Source organism: Rana temporaria, chromosome 11, assembly GCF_905171775.1.
Source record: "Rana temporaria chromosome 11, aRanTem1.1, whole genome shotgun sequence".
In the NCBI taxonomy this organism is placed as follows: domain Eukaryota; kingdom Metazoa; phylum Chordata; class Amphibia; order Anura; family Ranidae; genus Rana; species Rana temporaria.
This window is the reverse complement of record NC_053499.1, coordinates 55,545,865-55,563,695: the sequence shown is the minus strand read 5'-3', so window position 1 is coordinate 55,563,695 and position 17,831 is coordinate 55,545,865. Positions and strand designations below refer to the sequence as shown.

At 42.9% G+C, this 17,831-nt stretch overlaps 1 protein-coding gene across 2 annotated transcripts in view; it reads right to left on the bottom strand.

The window, feature by feature from the left end:
* The window catches only part of LOC120917337 (inositol-trisphosphate 3-kinase B-like), a 143,575-nt gene that overhangs the window by 13,809 nt on the left and 111,935 nt on the right, over window positions 1–17,831 (bottom strand). For both annotated transcript variants that reach the window (XM_040328558.1, XM_040328559.1), the window contains exon 4: window positions 2,878–3,091. In XM_040328558.1, the coding sequence (XP_040184492.1) occupies window positions 2,878–3,091 (214 nt within the window). The remainder of the gene's footprint in view (window positions 1–2,877; window positions 3,092–17,831) is intronic.

Sequence of the window (17,831 nt, the reverse complement as noted above, 5' to 3'; positions counted from 1 at the left end):
CTTTTCCGGCCGCACACATGTGTTAGATGGTTATAAAGGGGTTAAACTACTTTCAACCAGCTTTTGACCACAAAGCAATCAAGCTGATGAAGGCAGCCAACAATTTATGTTTCATTATTTGATGACAGGTTGCTTTGAACTTCTTGGTCATTTGTACAAGAAAATAAAAGGAAACGCCTGCTGAATTTCACACAAAATATGCTTAGTGGAAGACTAAAATAATACTTGAAAAGCCTGATATTGGGTTTATTGGATGGAAATAGATGATCCGTTTTGATGCTGCTACTTATTTTATCTCCTGATAGTTTTCCCTATAAATGTGACTTACGCCTCGTACACACAACCGGTTTTCCATGACAGCTTTTGGCTGGGAATACCGGCTGTGTGTATGCTCCATTGCAGTTCTCCCGACGAGAAAACCGGGGGGGGGGGGGGGGGCGAAATAACTTTTTCTCTTTTTTCCCCGCCGGGATTTCCGGCTGATTTTTTGCCGTCGAGTGTATGCTTTTCAGAGGGGAAAAAAAAGTGCATGCTCAGAATCAAGTATGAGACAGGAGCACTCATTCTGGTAAAACTAGCGTTCGGAATAGAGAGATAGCGCATTCGTCGCGCTGTAACGGACTGAAAAGCACGAAGACTAAAAAGCACGAATCGTCTCTCACCAAACTTTTACTAACACGAGGATCAGCAAAAGCAGCCCAAAGGGAGGCATAGTTTGAATGGAACTTCCCCTTTATAGTCCCGTTGTAGGTGGGGTACGTCACCACGCTTTGTACGGGCGGTATTTGGCCAGCTATTACTAGATCCAATGGGCTCCAATCGTGGGGAAAAACAGGAAAAAACAGTCCCTGTTGAAGTCTCTTCAGACGAAACCGGTCGGGCACGTACATCGGTCCATACCACTATCACATTGGAGGAATAGGGCATGACTTCAACCTAGGGCTCTGGAGCTGCCAGCATATAATGATATAGTGCTGGCTGGATCGTGCTTGTAAATGTAGCTGCAGAGGACGCTACAAGGAAGTGGAGCCACCCTTTACATAGTAATGTGGGAGAGAAAATCTGGAAAGATTGTGGATTGTGAAAAAATGACAGGCTACAGACAAAAAGCACACAGCAAGCTGAGGTAAGATACTACATATGTTGTTTCACATAGTGGGTTTAATAACACTTTACAGTACACTTAACTTTAAAGCGGGGGTTCACCCGAAAAAAATAATTTAACATTAGATTGAGGCTAATTACGGGAAGCACAATCGGGTGTTTTTTTTTTTTAAATCAATGCAGTACTTACCGTTTTAGAGATAGATGTTCTTCGGGTATGGTCTTCGGGACTGGGCGTTCCTATTTGATTGACAGCCTTCCGACTGTCGCATACAGCGCGTCACGAGTTGCCGAAAGAAGCCGAACGTCGGTGCGGCTCTATACGGCGCCTGCGCACCGACGTTCGGCTACTTTCAGCAACTCGTGACGCGCTGTATGCGATGGTCGGAAGGCTGTCAATCAAATAGGAACACCCAGTCCCGCACACCATACCCGGAAGCGGCGGAGAACATCTATCTCTAAAACGGTAAGTACTGCATTGATTTAAAAAAAACACCCAATTTGTTTTTCGGGTGAACCCCCGCTTAAAGGTACACAACTTTAAACGTTTATGCAAACACAAGATGCCCCTTTTAGTTAGCTTGTGTCCCTTTCTGATTTAGTTTCACCTTGTTATTGGAGCTTGACTTTGCTAAACTCCACTAATTGTTATCTACCTTTTCAGTGGTGAGAGTTCCTTTACTGGCCACTGAGTCTCATTAAACACTGGAATGGCAGCTAGCAAGGCTTAGCCACAATGTCATGGGACTAGGGATCTACATTTAAAGTGGAACCAAATTAGAAAAGGACACAGAAGAGGCAGTTCTAGTGAAAGGAAACGGCAGGCATTTTGTGCCACTACATATAGATATAAATATAACCACTGCGCTATAGACAAAAATAAGTGAAGAGGGCAGCCAGCACCTAAATATATGATACACTAGATATAACATTAGATAATACACTAGTGCTGTACCAAGTACAACAAATGAATAGTGAAGCAACCCAAAATCTATACAAAATAATCCACAATTCCCAAGCAATGTGAATCAAAGTGAAATAATTAGTGCACTGTAATCCTCTTAGTAATAAAATCACATGTTCACCACCAGCAAACACTAAGACTTACCAGATGGAATGTGACTCTCATATGAGCAGTCAGAATGTGCTCATGGAAGGATAAATGGGCCACTATTCATGCTTCACAGATGGCATCAACATCAGCTATCCATCCCCACAGAATCTGCATGCGCATTGATGTCAGAACTTCTGGCTTGCCAACGCGTTTCATCGGACGCCCCTGATGACACCATTTCTGGAGATTGTTCATTTTGATCTCCATTTTACAAGTTACATCTATGTGAGTGTTTTTAACAAGTTTATACACTATTTGGAGCTCTTTTATGTACATGCTTCTGACTATCACTACTATGTGGATGGAGAGCTGATATTGGTGCCATCTGTAAAGTATGCATATCAGCCCATTAATCCTTCCATAAGTGCACTCAGACTTTTAATATTGAGTCACATTCCATCTGGTAAGCCTCAGTGTTTGCTGGTGGTGAACACGTGGTATTTTTATTACAAAGAGTATTACAGTGCACTCATTATTTCACTTTGATTCACATTGCTTGGAAATTGTGGATTATATTATATGGATTTTGGGTTGTTTGTTTCACCATTTGTTTTTGTATTAAGCGCTGTACTGGTGTATTAGCCATCTTGTGCTTTCTGTTCTTCACTTCAAAAATGCTAAAATGGAGCACCAATTCACTTTAAGCTGAAAGCGCTTACCGAAAGCCCATCTTGCAGTCCATGATACTGGGTGCTTCTAAGCCCATAAGAAGGTCTTCCATTTTGATGTAAGTTTGGGCTTCCCTTTCAACCAGTCCATGGTAGGTAGGAACATATGGCCGGAGAATATCTTCCATAAGGGCCTCCAGGCATGCATTTTCTATAGGACTGAACTTCTTCAGAATGTGGCCCCGTTCACTGGCTTTGAAGTTACCTTAAAGGATAATTGCAAAAATTGATGGTCAGCTACTTGGATTGTTTTTTCTTAGATGTTTGAAAGTCACTGATCTAAATATAGTGCCAAATTTAAGTCACATAGCACTTACATTTCTTAGATCTTTGAAAGTCACTGATCCTAATACTATAGTAAATTTAAGATAGGGTAATTGTTTTAAGACTAGTTTCAAATTATGTGAACAGGGGTAATTAGTCCAATACCAAACTCTAATGCCGCGTACACACGATCATTTTTCGGCATGAAAAAAACGTTTTTCAGCATCTAGAAAAAACGTCGTTTTTTCCAACTTCATCATTAAAACGACGTTGCCCACACAAAATCGTTTTAAAAAAAATGCTCTAACAAAACGCAGTGACGTACAACATGTATGATGGCACAATAAAGGGGAAGTTCCAGGCGGATGACGCCACCCTTGGGGCTGCTTTAGCTGATTTTGTGTTAGTAAAAGACGATTCGCGCTTTTCTGTCTGTTACAGCGTGATGAATGTGCTTACTCCATTACGAACGATAGTTTTACCAGAACGAGCGCTCCCGTCTCATAACTTGCTTCTGAGCATGCGCGAGTTTTTAATGTCGTTTTAGCCCACACACGATCATTTTTTACAACCTGAAAAACGACATTGTTTAAAACGTCGTTAAAAAATGCAGCATGTTCGAATTTTTTTTTTTTACGTTTTTCAGAACTCGAAAAATAATGTGAAAACCACACACGATAATTTAAATGACATTTTTTTTAAACTTTGTTTTTTTCATGCTGAAAAACGATCGTGTGTACGCGGCATAAGGATTATTCTATACAGAGTGAGAGTTGGACTGATCTTACATTAAACATAAAATATGCAGCGCTGTGATGATTATAAACGTGAGTTGCATAAAATATATACATTACATTTTTCATTATATACATTAAATATAAAATATTAAAAAGTCTTTCTGTGTTAAACAAAAAAGTCAAATGTTCCCACTCAGTTAGTGCAAAAGAAGTTGTCCGACCATCATAAGGATTGAAGGATTACCAGAATTTGTGGCTACACAATAAAGTGCAGCAAACACACTTTTATATTGCCACTCATGTGGAGTATGATGAATGCTCTCATTTTATCCTCATCTCTTGAACTCCAGATAGGCCAGAAAAAAAAAAAAGAAAAATATGGTGTAATATTGTTACCACTATGATAAATTACACCCAGGTGGGTAACACTCCATGCATAAATTATAAGTGCAACTGCCGATCACCAGCCTCCACCAGCTTTCACCCCAATGCAGTGCGCATTTAAAACGCACATTTAACACCGCCACACAGACCTCAGATGTGGCGGCGCAATGTTCTGGCTCTGAATTCCTACCCTTCACGATTCACATGAAAATGCATCCTCAGGGGCCTCTAACATGTGCAACAGCGGCCATACTAATGTAGTCCAAATAGGAAATGTAAAACATCCAACTTCCTGTCCAGTGCCATTTTCTAGAAGACCAGAACATGTCATTTCCTGTCCAGCACCATTTTGTTATAGAGCCACGAAGTGATGTAAATACAAAGACCAACGATGCTTGGTAAGAGCTAATACAATTTTATTGGAGATCAGAATATCAATTCTGATCCCACGCTATTTAAACATATAACCAGGAATTAAGTAAAATTGTGTAACTACAGCAGTATAAAAATACATGGAAAAAACGAATGAAGCCCTTATAGGTTAACAAAGGCATAACAAAATAATGCTCATAACAGAGGAAACCCTCAATCATATGATAATCGTGGGGATAGGAGAGATTCTTTTGACATCCCAATAAGTAACAATTCTGATTCTCTCAGGTTTGAGGAAGAGTATGATATAGGTGAGAGAGATATGGATCGGCATCCACAACGTAGCCACAATGGAGAGAGGAATTATCAACATCCTCATCCTCCTCCCCATATAGAGGACAACCACCACCACAGGGGAGAGATTTCTTTAGAAGAGTAGGGTGGGGAGATCAAAAAGGGTATTATAGACCAGACAATAGGGAATACAGGGAATATTCCCAACCCCAACCTTCAACCTCTTACCAATCACAATAACAAAGAGCAGGGGGTCATTTTTTTTAGGATGGAGAAGAAGCTAATAAAGGAGTGTTAGGCTGGGTTCACACTACGGTTTTCCCGTCCGTCAGCCGCATACGATTTATATGAAAAACCGTATGCGGCTGAAACGGACGGGAACGTATGGAACCGCACATATGTGCATTTTCCATTGACGTTAATGTTAAAGGAAAACTTATGCGTTTGCCATACTGTTTTAAAAACGGCCGCAAAACCGTGGTTGAACACGGTTTTGCGTACGTTTAAAAAACGTTTTGCCAGCAAATCGTACGCACCCGGATGCATCTGAGTGCATACGATTTGCAATGCATTGTCTATCTATGCGTTTTCCCGTCCGGGCCCGTACGTTTTCAATACTGAAATCGTATGCGGCTGACGGACGGGAAAACCGTAGTGTGAACCCAGCCTTACAGACACAGAGGAACGAAAGGAGGAAAAAGAGTCAGAGGCAAAGAAAAGGAAAATTTAGGACAATCAAATGGTGTCTTTAACCTGAGTTCCAAGGAATTAAATAAAGAGGAATTACTGGTTCTTAATAAAGGTTTGAAGTATACACCTAAGACCAAACTTAATAAATTTCAAATATTTGTAGACATTCAGAAGTTCACTAGGCAGTTATGTCAGAAGAGACATCTTTTTACAACATCCTGTAACAAGGAATACGAATTATGTGTCTGAATACAGACATACTACACTTAGGAATGCACCTCTCTTTAACCCACCAAGTAACACTGGTCACTTTTCTACATTTAAAGAGCTAGTTACCCAATATTTAGAGGCATTACGCCTCAAAAAAAAGGAGAATAGATCTTCATATTTAGGAATGAGGATCTTACTTGAACAAAAAGATCTGATACGTCCAGCTGATAAGGGAGGTTCCATTGTAGTAATGGAGAAAAGTAAATATGTAAATGAGATCTCTAATATTCTTAATGATAGAGATACTTACCTTCCCAGCAATAGAGACCCTTCAATAAAATATAAAAGAGAATTACAATTGCTCATCAACAGGGGAAATAGACAGGGAATCCAAAAAAAGAAAAGAAAAAGGCCATCTGATACCCAAGGTAGCTAGAATTTCTGTCATGTATTTTTTACCAAAGGTTCATAAAGATCCTGTGAACCCACCTAGTCGCCTTTTTAATAGTGGGATAGGGTAACTTACAGCTGGAGTGGGTGAATATATAGACTCCTTTCTCCAAGATTTAGTCATCAAGGCACCTTCTTATTTAAAATATATGAAGCAGGTATTAAATGAATTGAATGGTAATCCAGTAACTGATAGGATGTTTCTTGTAACAGCAGATCTGTCCTCCCTGTAGGAACATATCACACAGGGAGGGAATTGTGTCAGTAGAACACTTTTTACAACTAGCTACAGAGATCCCGATTTTACAACAAAGATTTATACTAGATCTGTTAGGCCTCCTACACACGATAGGTTAAACAGAGGACAACGGTCTGATGGACCGTTTTCATCGGTCAAAACCGATCGTGTGTGGGCCCCATAGGTTATTTAACCATCGGTTAAAAAAAAGCCAACTTGCTTTAAATTTAACCAATGGATTCCTAACCGATGGGAAAAAAACGATCGTTAGTAGGCACAAAAATCGGTTAAAAATCCACGCATGCTCAGAATCAAGTCGGTGCATGCTTGGAAGCACTGAACTTCGTTTTTTTCAGCACGTCGTTGTGTTTTACGTCACCGCGTTCTGACACAATCGCTTTTTTAACCGATGGTGTGTAGGCGCGACGGACCATCAGTCAGCTTCATGAAAACGATGAAAACAGTCCATCGGTCTGATCTCATCGGATGGACTGATCATGTGTACGAGGCTTTAGACTTTGCAATGACACCATTTTTGCTGGTTTGACAGACAGTATTATCTTCAAATTGGGGGCTAAATTTGCCCCCAGCTTAGCTAATCTTTTCATGTCTTAGTGGGAACTTGATGCCAACTATAATGCAACATGGAAACACCTTGTATTTTACAGGCGTTGTATAGATGACATCTTGTTTATATGGAAGGGATGAGTCATCATTAGTGGATTTCATGAACACTCTCAATTCTAATGATCGGAATATCAAACTCACTTTTACACATAGTTGTAAGAAGATACATGGCCACATCCACACTAAATCATACTTTAGGCCACTGATAGGAACAGTTAAATTCTGTTAGCTGCCATCATACCACATGGCTTCGAAATATTCCCAAGAGCCAATTTATGAGGATGCGGCGCAATTGTTATCAAGAATATGATTACACTGAACAATCCATTTTGAAAGAAAGATTCATGCAAAAAGGTGAGCATGAACAAGTGAGACAGATGTATAGAGAAGTATTATTGGCACCAAAAAGAGCAATACGAATACCAAACACTTAGTTCGTCCTTTTATTACCTCCTTTTCTATTCAATACAAGCAGATTCAAGAGATCATTAATACCAACAGGTGGGATGTGTTGAAAGCAGATCCCATTATAGGTACAGAATCTCACATTTTTGTAAATTATATATCTTTTCATGTGACAACGCTGAAGAAATGATGCTTTGGGGGCGGAGCCAACGGCCGACATGTGAGCAGCGCTGGTCCGGAGCTCCGTGCAGGGCAGACGAATCCTGACTAAATCCTGGGAGACAGAGCAGCCAAACACCGCAGGCAGAGACATCCCCCGACTCCGGATCCCGTGCTGCCCATGTAGGGATGGTCAAATACGGCCGTGCACCGATGGCAACTCCGGAACAGCGCCCGGTCCACTTTGCCTGGAAGTCTCAAGATGGCGGCCGCCATGAGGCAGTGGGACAGGGCCCCAGCGCGGAAAGGCCTCCGGAGGTCGAATGGCCCTCACTGACAGACACCCAGGTGAGCCAGCTACCTCCCAGAACTAAGGGGCCGAAGCGGAGCACAAAGCAGGCCGAATCACAACCACAGGAGGGGGGAGATGAGGCTTCTGAAGCAGGCGGAGGGGAGCCCTCCCTGAAGCAGATTATGGAGGCCATATACACGTGCCAGACTACCCTCACTGACCACATTGATGGTATCAGGACTGAATTGTCGTTCCTTAAACATGATGTGCAAACCATCAGGGAGAGAGCTGGGGAAGCTGAGCAGAGAATTAGTGACCTGGAAGATGTGGTGCGCCCTTTGGAGAATAAACTGCAGAACATTCACTGTGAGGTGGGGGCTCATACAGATAAGTTATGGGACATGGAAGACCGCCAGAGGAGGAATAATATACGTCTGGTAGGCTTCCCTGAGAAGGCAGAGGGCAAACAGCCTGAGGACTTCCTTGAGCTCTGGCTAAAAGACACCCTGGCTGACACTACTTTTTCCCGTCTGTTTGCTATAGAGAGGGCACATCGCATTCCATCTAAACCCCCCCCACCAGGTGCCCATCCGCGTCCTATGATTGCACGTATCCTACACTTTAGAGATCGTGAAAATATTCTGAGGGCAGCTCGCACTGTAGGAGATCTCCAATTTAATGGGAACAGGATCTCTATTTATCCTGATTTTTCTGCAGCTACCCAGAAACAGAGAGCCAGTTTCCTGCATGTTAAAAAGAGACTGAGAGATATGCATATGGCTTACAGTATGATGTACCCTGCGAAGCTCAGAGTGGTCGACGAGGGCAAAGTGTTCTTCTTCAATTCCCCTATAGAGGCTTCAAGATGGCTGGACACTAGGGGAAGACCCAGTCCAAGAAATGACCACTAACTATATAACATAGGCTGGGCTCTTATTCTGGGCCGTTTGTTTCTGCCTGCGCTCTGTTTGATGCTGGGACGGGTGTGGTCAATCCCACTGTGACTATTTGGCTCTGACACCTCGGTTTTCCTGAACCGAGCCCTGCCCGGATTCACCAGCACATTTTCTTTATTGCTTTTTTGTGTGGATTGGGGGTATTTTTTCCTCCCCCCCTTTTTTCCATTTTTTGCTGGGGGTTTTTTTTCCCTATGGAACTGACTTATTGAGTCCGTGTCAACGGCTCTGTTAACATAGACTCCCTGGAGGGAGTAGGTGGTTGGGGGGTGAGACTGATATAATCCCCTGACAATTTGTTTGCTGAAGTTATGGGATACAGGCACTCGGCAGGTTGGGGCTGTGTGCAGGGTGGGGGGAGGGGTTCTATTTTTCTCTGTGAACTTGGGTCGTGTGTCGTTGTCTCTCTCTTATTAAATCTCCACAGGTTGCTATGGTGGACCACATCGGAGGGGTCCGGAGAAACCCTGGGTATGCACCTGCGATTCGTTACTTTACAGGATGTCGGGTAAGATAAATGTGTTGTCCTGGAATGTCCGGGGTATGAATTCAAGGATTAAGCGTTCCCTTGTCTTTGACTTCATAAAGAGGTATAAACCACATATTATCATGCTGCAGGAGACACATCTCCAAGGCTCTAAGGTATTGGCGTTGAAAAAGGCTAATGTGATGAGGGTAATACATGCTGAGTACTCTACGTACTCTAGAGGAGTGGCCATTCTAGTCACTAAAAAGGCGGCGGCACATATTTTACAGGTTAAAAGCGACCCAAAGGGGAGGTATGCTGTTCTTGTCTGTCAAATGTTCGGGACCTGCCTGACGCTAGTGTGTGTATATGTCCCTCCCCCTTTTTCCTTCCAGGTACTTGGAGAAATCCTTACAGCTGCAATACAGGTGGCCCAGGGTCCACTACTACTGTTGGGAGATTTTAATGCGGTGTCGGATGGGTCACTCGATAGACATGGGAGTGTGACTGGTCCACGCCATGCTCTTTCCGCCTGGTTGGACAGCTACGCCCTCACTGATGTGTGGCGGCGTCGCAACCCTGGGGTCAGAGAATACTCATGTCACTCGGGGACACATAGGACACTATCCAGAATTGATATGGTGCTGTCCTCTGTGGATGCGTTGCCTCTGGTTTCAGGGGTTAGATACCTCCCCAGAGCTCTCTCAGATCACTCTCCTATGGAGGTCACGCTGACTTTAGGTGTACCTGCTGGGAGACGACTGTGGCGTATGAAAACGCAGTGGTTGGAGGAGGAATATGTGAAGATTAAATGTAAGACGGCTATTGATCTGTATTGGAGGGAGAACAGCTCCGGCACCTCGGTACCGATTCAGTGGGACGCCTTTAAAGCAACTTTGAGGGGGGTGTTTGCCAAGGAAACTAGGGACTTTGCAAAGGCCTTAAATTTAGATGTGAAGCAGGCTGAACAGGCTACTGTAACTGCAGAACGACAGTATATTCAGACCCCATCCCCGGATACCTATAGCTCATGGCAGGACTTAACAAGACAATATAAAATACTACTGACGGATCAGACTATGAAACTGCAACTGAAACAGGCTAGGTCCATTTTTGAGTTTGGGGACAAAAGCGGCCGTCTGCTGGCATTTTTGGCAAAACCCCTATATGCCCCTACATCGATATTGCAGATTAAACGCCCGACTGGGGAATTAGTGAGCGACTCTCAAGATATACTGTCCACGTTCCGAGACTTTTATAATACATTATACCAGTCCCAATCTAGCTCTACAGTTCAAGACGTCTCTTCCTATCTAGATGAAATGACTCTCCCATCCCTGACGCAGGGTGAAAGGGCTGCTCTTGACCAACCCATAACATCAGAAGAGGTGGCTGGGGCCATTGCTTCTTTTAAACCGGGAAAGTCGCCAGGTTTAGATGGCCTCCCGGCCGAATGGTATCAGTTGCATAAAGAGAGCTTAATCCCACGCCTCCAAACGGTGTTCAGTGACGCAGAAAAGGAGGGCATATTACCAGAGTCGATGCGGGAAGCACTGATTGTGGTAATTCCGAAACCGGGTAAGGACCCACTGGAGTGCGAGTCTTACCGGCCGATTTCTCTGATCAACACCGACGTTAAGGTGTTGGCAAAGATCTTGGCGGGTAGACTGCAGTCGGTAATACTGAAACTAATCCATTCAGACCAAACCGGCTTTATACCGGGGAGGTGCACTCAGATGAATCTGAGGAGGTTATATGTTAATTTGCAAGTGTCCCATGCTAACTCTGGTCGGCGGGTGGTGGCATCACTAGACACAAAAAAGGCATTCGACTCTGTGGAGTGGACCTACCTTTTTCCCCTACTACTGAAACTGGGCCTGGGACCGAGGTTTGTGAGCTGGGTCAGGTTGCTCTATGCGGAGCCAAAGGCTAGTGTCAGGGTCAATGGCCTCGTTTCGGACTCGTTTCCGATCAGGCGGGGAACTAGGCAGGGTTGCCCCCTGTCACCACTTTTATTCGCACTAGCCATAGAACCCCTGGCGACTAGGCTCAGGGATCGGGCTGGCATTGCAGGGCTGCTGGTCGGGGACCTGGAGGAACGTGTATCACTATACGCGGACGATATGCTCCTTTATTTGGGCGATCCTGAGGAATCCCTGACAACCGCGTTTTCCTTGATCCGAGAGTTCGGTGACTTCTCTGGATTCCGGATCAATTGGTCTAAGTCGGCGCTCTTTCCTCTGGATCCACAACCAGATCTAGCTCTCCCTGCTCAGTTCCCCCTACAGGTGACAGACCGCTTTAAGTACTTAGGAATAACCGTAGAATTGCCTATAGAGAAATTTTCAAAGACAAACTTATGGCCAGTCATACGAGACTTCGAGGACAGGGTGAAAAAATGGAAGGACCTCCCGCTTACAATGCTGGGGAGAGCCAACCTGTTTAAAATGATCTTTCTCCCAAAATTCCTGTACATTCTTTCTAACGCCCCCGTAGGCATCCCCAGGAAGACCTTTAGATACATCGACTCCCTGCTGACCTCCTTTTTGTGGGGTGGCGGGGCAGTTCGGGTGGCGCTGGTTGTGCTGCAGTTGCCGGTGGGAAGAGGAGGTCTGGCGATCCCTGACCTCCGCCTATACTACCTGGCGTCGCAGCTAGTTCATGCCCACTGGCGTATGTTCCCCCAGCTGAACAATGCCGCTGTAGCGGTGGAGGCGGCTGTGGCAACCTCATATGAGACACTGCTGAACTTTTTTCACAGAGGGGAGGTCCCGACAACAGATGGAATGGTAATCCTTAGATCAGCCAAAGCGGTGCTTGAGATATGTAGGAGACACACTTTGGACACCCCCCTGCACTTGTCCCCTAATGCTCCGCTGTGGTTTAACCCCAGATTAACGGACATCTTTCTACTGGAAGATGGACATAGGTGGGCCAAATTTGGCCTGGTTTACTTACATCAACTGTTTGACAGAGGGGAGTTGAAAACGTTCACGCACTTGAAAAGGGAATTGGGGGTACCCGAAACTTGGAGATTTCAGTACACAAGACTGAGACATGCAGCTCAGGCGCAGCTTGGCTCTGGGGTAGTGGTGTTAGAAAACACTAAGTTAGAATCATTATTGTTGAATCCTGAACATACCAAGTTAGTCTCTACCTACTATAATATGCTCATGAGTAAGATACGACCGAGAGAGGAGAAGACGAGACTTAAGTGGACTATGATAATACCAGAACTGACGGAACCACAGTGGGAGGAGGTCCTAGTGTCATATCTCCCTACTGTGATCTCGGCAAGAGACAAGCTGATTCAGCTGCGATACCTGCATCAAATGTATTACACACCACACAGATTATATAGAATGGGCAGAAGAGAGAACCCTGTTTGTCATAAGTGCTTGGTGGCAGAGGGCACCTTTATGCATATGGTGTGGGACTGTAATAGGATTCGACCGTTTTGGTCGCAGGTTACGCAATTTATTGCAGATACTTTTGATCTCCCGAACATATGCAGCCCACTTCTGTGTCTCTTAGGTATTATAGAGGATGATATCATGAGTAACAATATGCGAATCTTCCTGAGATTGCTCTTCTACTATGCCAGGAAGCTCATTGTCCTGAACTGGATAAAGAGGGATTTCCTCACTATATCTGCCTGGAAGGGGTTAATCAATGCTAATATTACAATGTACAAAATGACCTATGAAGCGAGGGGAAGCAAGAAAAAATTTCATAATGTGTGGGGTAGTTGGGTAGACTCCAGGGACACTAACTCTGGAGAGGTGTAAGGGAATATGTTTTCTTGTTCTCTATATGCAATGTATGAGACGTATTGTGCAGCTCTGGTGCGGGCGGATCTGGGGAGATGGGGAGGCAACGACACACGACACTCGGAAGAGAGGGTTTTTTTTTTTTTTTTTTTTCTCTATATGTTTGTTTATATGCCCTAGTTTTGTGGTTTATTATTTTACTTTCTGATGGGCATGGTGCTCTGAACTTAAGATATATGATATAATCTAGCTACACTGTTCCTTCTGATCAGGAGCCCGAAGTTTGAATAATTAGTTCTCGGTTTACAATATAAAAGGCTATATGCACTTTAGAAGAACCCATGTTAGGGTTACTTCCTACTACTGTTAAGGACATGGAAATGTATGACGGGGGAAACCCCATTCCTTTAATCTTTTTTCCTCCATATTTTTTACTTTTGACTGTCCTACATAAGTACTTGTCATTTGTATGCAATGCTATTTCCTGTAACTGTGTATATGGCTAATAATAAAAACCTTTTAAAAAAAAAAAAAAAGAAGAAATGATGCTTTGCTGCGATGTAAAGTAGTGAGTGTACAGCTTGTATAACAGTGTAAATTTGCTGTCCCCTCAAAATAACTCAACAGACAGCCATTAATGTCTTAACCGCTGGCAACAAAAGTGAGTACACACCTAAGTGAAAATGTCCAAATTGGGCCCAAAGTGTCAATATTTTGTGTGGCCATCATTATTTTCCAGCACTGCCTTAACCCTCTTGGACATGGAATTCACCAGAGCTTCACTGAAGTCCTCTTCCACTCCTCCATGACAACATCACAGAGCTGCTAGATGTTAGAGACCTTGCGCTACTCCACCTTCCGTTTGAGGATGCCCCACAGATTCTCAATAGGGTTTAGGTCTGGAGACATGCTTGGCCAGTCTATAACCTTTACCCTCAGCTTCTTTAGCAAGACAGTGGTTGTCTCGCAGGTGTGTTTGAGGTCCTTATGTTGGAATACTGCCCTGCGGCCCAGTTTCTGAAGGGAAGAGATCATGCTCTGCTTCAGTATGTCACAGTACAATGTTGGCATTCATGGTTCCCTCAAGGAACTGTAGCTTCCCAGTGTGGGTAGCACTCATGCAGCCCCAGACCATGACACTCGCACCGCCATGATTGACTGTAAGGCAAGACACACTTGTCTTTGTACTCCTCACCTGGTTGCTGCCACACGCTTGACACCAACTGAACCAAATAAGTTTATCTTGATCTCATCTGACCACAGGACAAGGTTCTAGTAATCCATGTCCTTAGTCTGCTTGTCTTCAGCAAACTGTTTGCAGGCTTTCTTGTGCATCATCTTTAGAAGAGGCTTCCTTCTAGCCCTGCAGACCAATTTGATGCAGTGTGCGGCGTATGGTCTGAGCACTGACAGGCAACTCCCCCCACCCCTTCAACCTCTGCAGCAATACTGGCGGCACTCATACGTCTATTTCCAACATCTGGACTCTGGTAATGACGCTGAGCATGTGCACTCAACCTCTGGTCGACCATGGTGAGGCCTGTTGTGCAGCTTAGTCTCAGGGTCTTGGCAATCTTCTTATAGCCTAGGCCATCTTTATGTAGAGCAACAATTCTTTTTTAGATCCTCAGAGAGTTCTTTGCCATGAAGTGCCATATTGAACTTCCAGTCACCAGTAACACACCTGGGACCTTGTAACACTAATGAGTCACATGAGGGAAAATGGCTAATTGGGCCCAATTTGGAAATTTCCACTTAGGGGTGTACTCACCTTTGTTGCCAGCGGTGTAGACATTAATGGCTGTGTGTTGGGTTATTTTGAGGGGACAGCTAATTTACACTGTTATACAAGCTGTACACTCAATACTTTACATTGTAGCAAAGTGTAATTTCTTCAGTGTTGTCACATGAAAAGATATAATAAAATATTTACAAAAATGTGAGGGGTGTACTCACCTTTTGTGAGATACCGTTAATCTTTACCTGAAAAGCCTGAGGTGATTTTTAGAAAAGCGAGCAACCTCAGGGATCGTTTAGCTCCAAATATTGTTGACCCTCCTAATAAAATTAGTTTTTTTCCATAATATGAAAGGTTTCTATCCCTGTAATCGTTGCGTTATATGTACAGCAGGGAGGCGACATTACAAGAAAATAGATACTTTTGTATCTTCTGTGACAGGGAAAAAATATAATATAGAAACATTAATTTCTTGTGAAACTATGTATGTGGTGTACCTACTAGAGTGAAAATGATACAAACAATATGTAGGCAGGACCAAACGTAGATTAAGAGACTGCTTTAGTGAGCATGTATACAATATTATAACAGGGTACACTAATCACAGTTTATCCATGCATTTTCGTAGAAAACACAACAGAGATCCTAGTGATCTAAAATTTGTAGGCATCACTAAGTTACAGCCCTATTGGATGGGATGCAACAAAGTTAGAGAAATATCCAGAATGGAAACATTCTGGTTATATAAATTAAAATCTCATACACCCCATGGGCATATCATAGAATGTGATGTTAATTGTTTTATTGATAAAAGTTAGGGGTATTTTGCTTTTCTTTTCTTTTATGCTCCTTTATATCTCACCATGTGTAGGCTTTACAGGAGATATATATATATATATATATATATATATATATATATATATATATATATATATATATATATATATATATATATATATATATATATAATTTCATATATAGTATTTTTATGCTTGTATATACATTATGTAGTCCATCTCAGGTATTTTGAATTTTATTTTCATTTTTCATTTGAATCAGATAGTATTATTTTATCCTGCCATTTAATTATGTCTTTGTTAACCTATAAGGGCTCCATTAGTTGTTTACATGTATTTTATACTGCTGTAATTACACATCAGGGAGTTATTCAATTTACCCTGGTTATATGTTTAAATAGCGTGGGATCAGAATTGATATTCAGGTCTCCGAGAAAATGGTGTTATCCCTCACCAAGCGTTGTTTGTCTTTGTATTTACATCACTTCCTGGTTCTATAGCAAAATGGCACTGGACAGGAAAGGACATGTTCCGGTCTTCTAGAAAATGGCGCTGGACATGAAGTTGGATGTTTCACATTTCCTGTTTGGACTACATAAGTATGGCCACTGTTGCACGTTAGAGGCCCCTGAGGATGCATTTTGATGCTAATCGGGAAGGGTAGGTTTTCAGAGCCAGAATGTCACACCGCCACAGCGAAGGTCCATGTGGTGGTGTTATGTGTGAGTTTAGCAGCACAATATATTGTTTTTATTCTATTTTACGGGTTCATTGTATGTTCTTTTAATAAATACTACACTACGAGGCATATCTTTTGTTTATGGCCTTTGGTATTTTGGGACATATGAACGGAGCTCTACCCTGAGAAGTGAGATAATATGAGAGGAAATCCTTGCACTGAAATCTGTGGACATCCCCATTTTCATCTTTGATGCTTCTTATGATCTTTTATTCGGTGAGTGCGCACTGCATTGGGGTGAAAGCTGGTGGTGGCATGTGATCGGCAGTTGCACTTATAATTTATGCATGGTGTTTTACTCACCTGGGTGTAATTTATCAGAGTGGTAACAATATTACACCATATTAGTTATTTTCTTTTTCTGGCCTATCTGGAGTTCATGAGATAAGGATAAAAGGAGAGGATTCATCATACTCCACATGAGTGGCATTATCAAAGCGTGTTTGCTGCACCTAATTGTGTAGCCACAAATTTTGGTAAGCTTTCAATCCTTATGGTGGTCAGACACCTTCTTTTGCACTTACTGAGTAGGGACATTGGCCCGGATTCAGGAAACACTTACGCTGACGTATCTTGAGATACGCAGCGTAAGTGCACAGATGCGCAGTCGTATCTATGCGCCTGACTCTTAACACAAGATACGCCTGAAATGTGGCTTCATCCGACGTCCATACCTTAGCATGGGTTGCACCACCTATAGCAGGGATAACTTTACGACGGACGTACACCTTACATAAACGGCGTAGATTACAGCGACGGGTACAAGTACGTTCGTGAATAAGCATATCTAGGTCATTTACATATTCGGCGTGTAAATCAATGGAAGCGCCCCTTGCGGCCAGCGTAAATATGCGCCCAAGATCCGACGGCGTAGGAGACTTACGTCGGTTGGATGGAGGCCAAATTCAGGCGTATCTAGTTAAGAGAATAGGGCGCATAGATACGATGGCGCATTTGTTCACTTACGCTGCGTATCTGTAGATACGCCAGCGTAAGTGTTCAGTGAATCTAGCTCATTGCTTTTTTTGCTAGCAGTTGTTATTTTATAATATTTTTCTGTTTAGCGCTCACTTTATTTTTTCACTGATTTTACATTATTCTTATGGTGCTAGAAAAATGACGCAGCCTGTAAATTCTTAAAGTGTCCTTAATCCAAAAAAACGAAATTTCATATATTGCAATTATTGGTACTTTGATGTGATGATTGCATTCGTTTCCCTTTTTCAGACTTTTTATTTCCTTTATTTTAACCTGGTGATCCTGCCAGTAACACACTTTGAGGGAGATTTACTAAAACTGGAGTGCAAAAGCTGCAGAGAAACCAGCAATCAGCTTTCAGGTTGTATTGTCAAAGTTA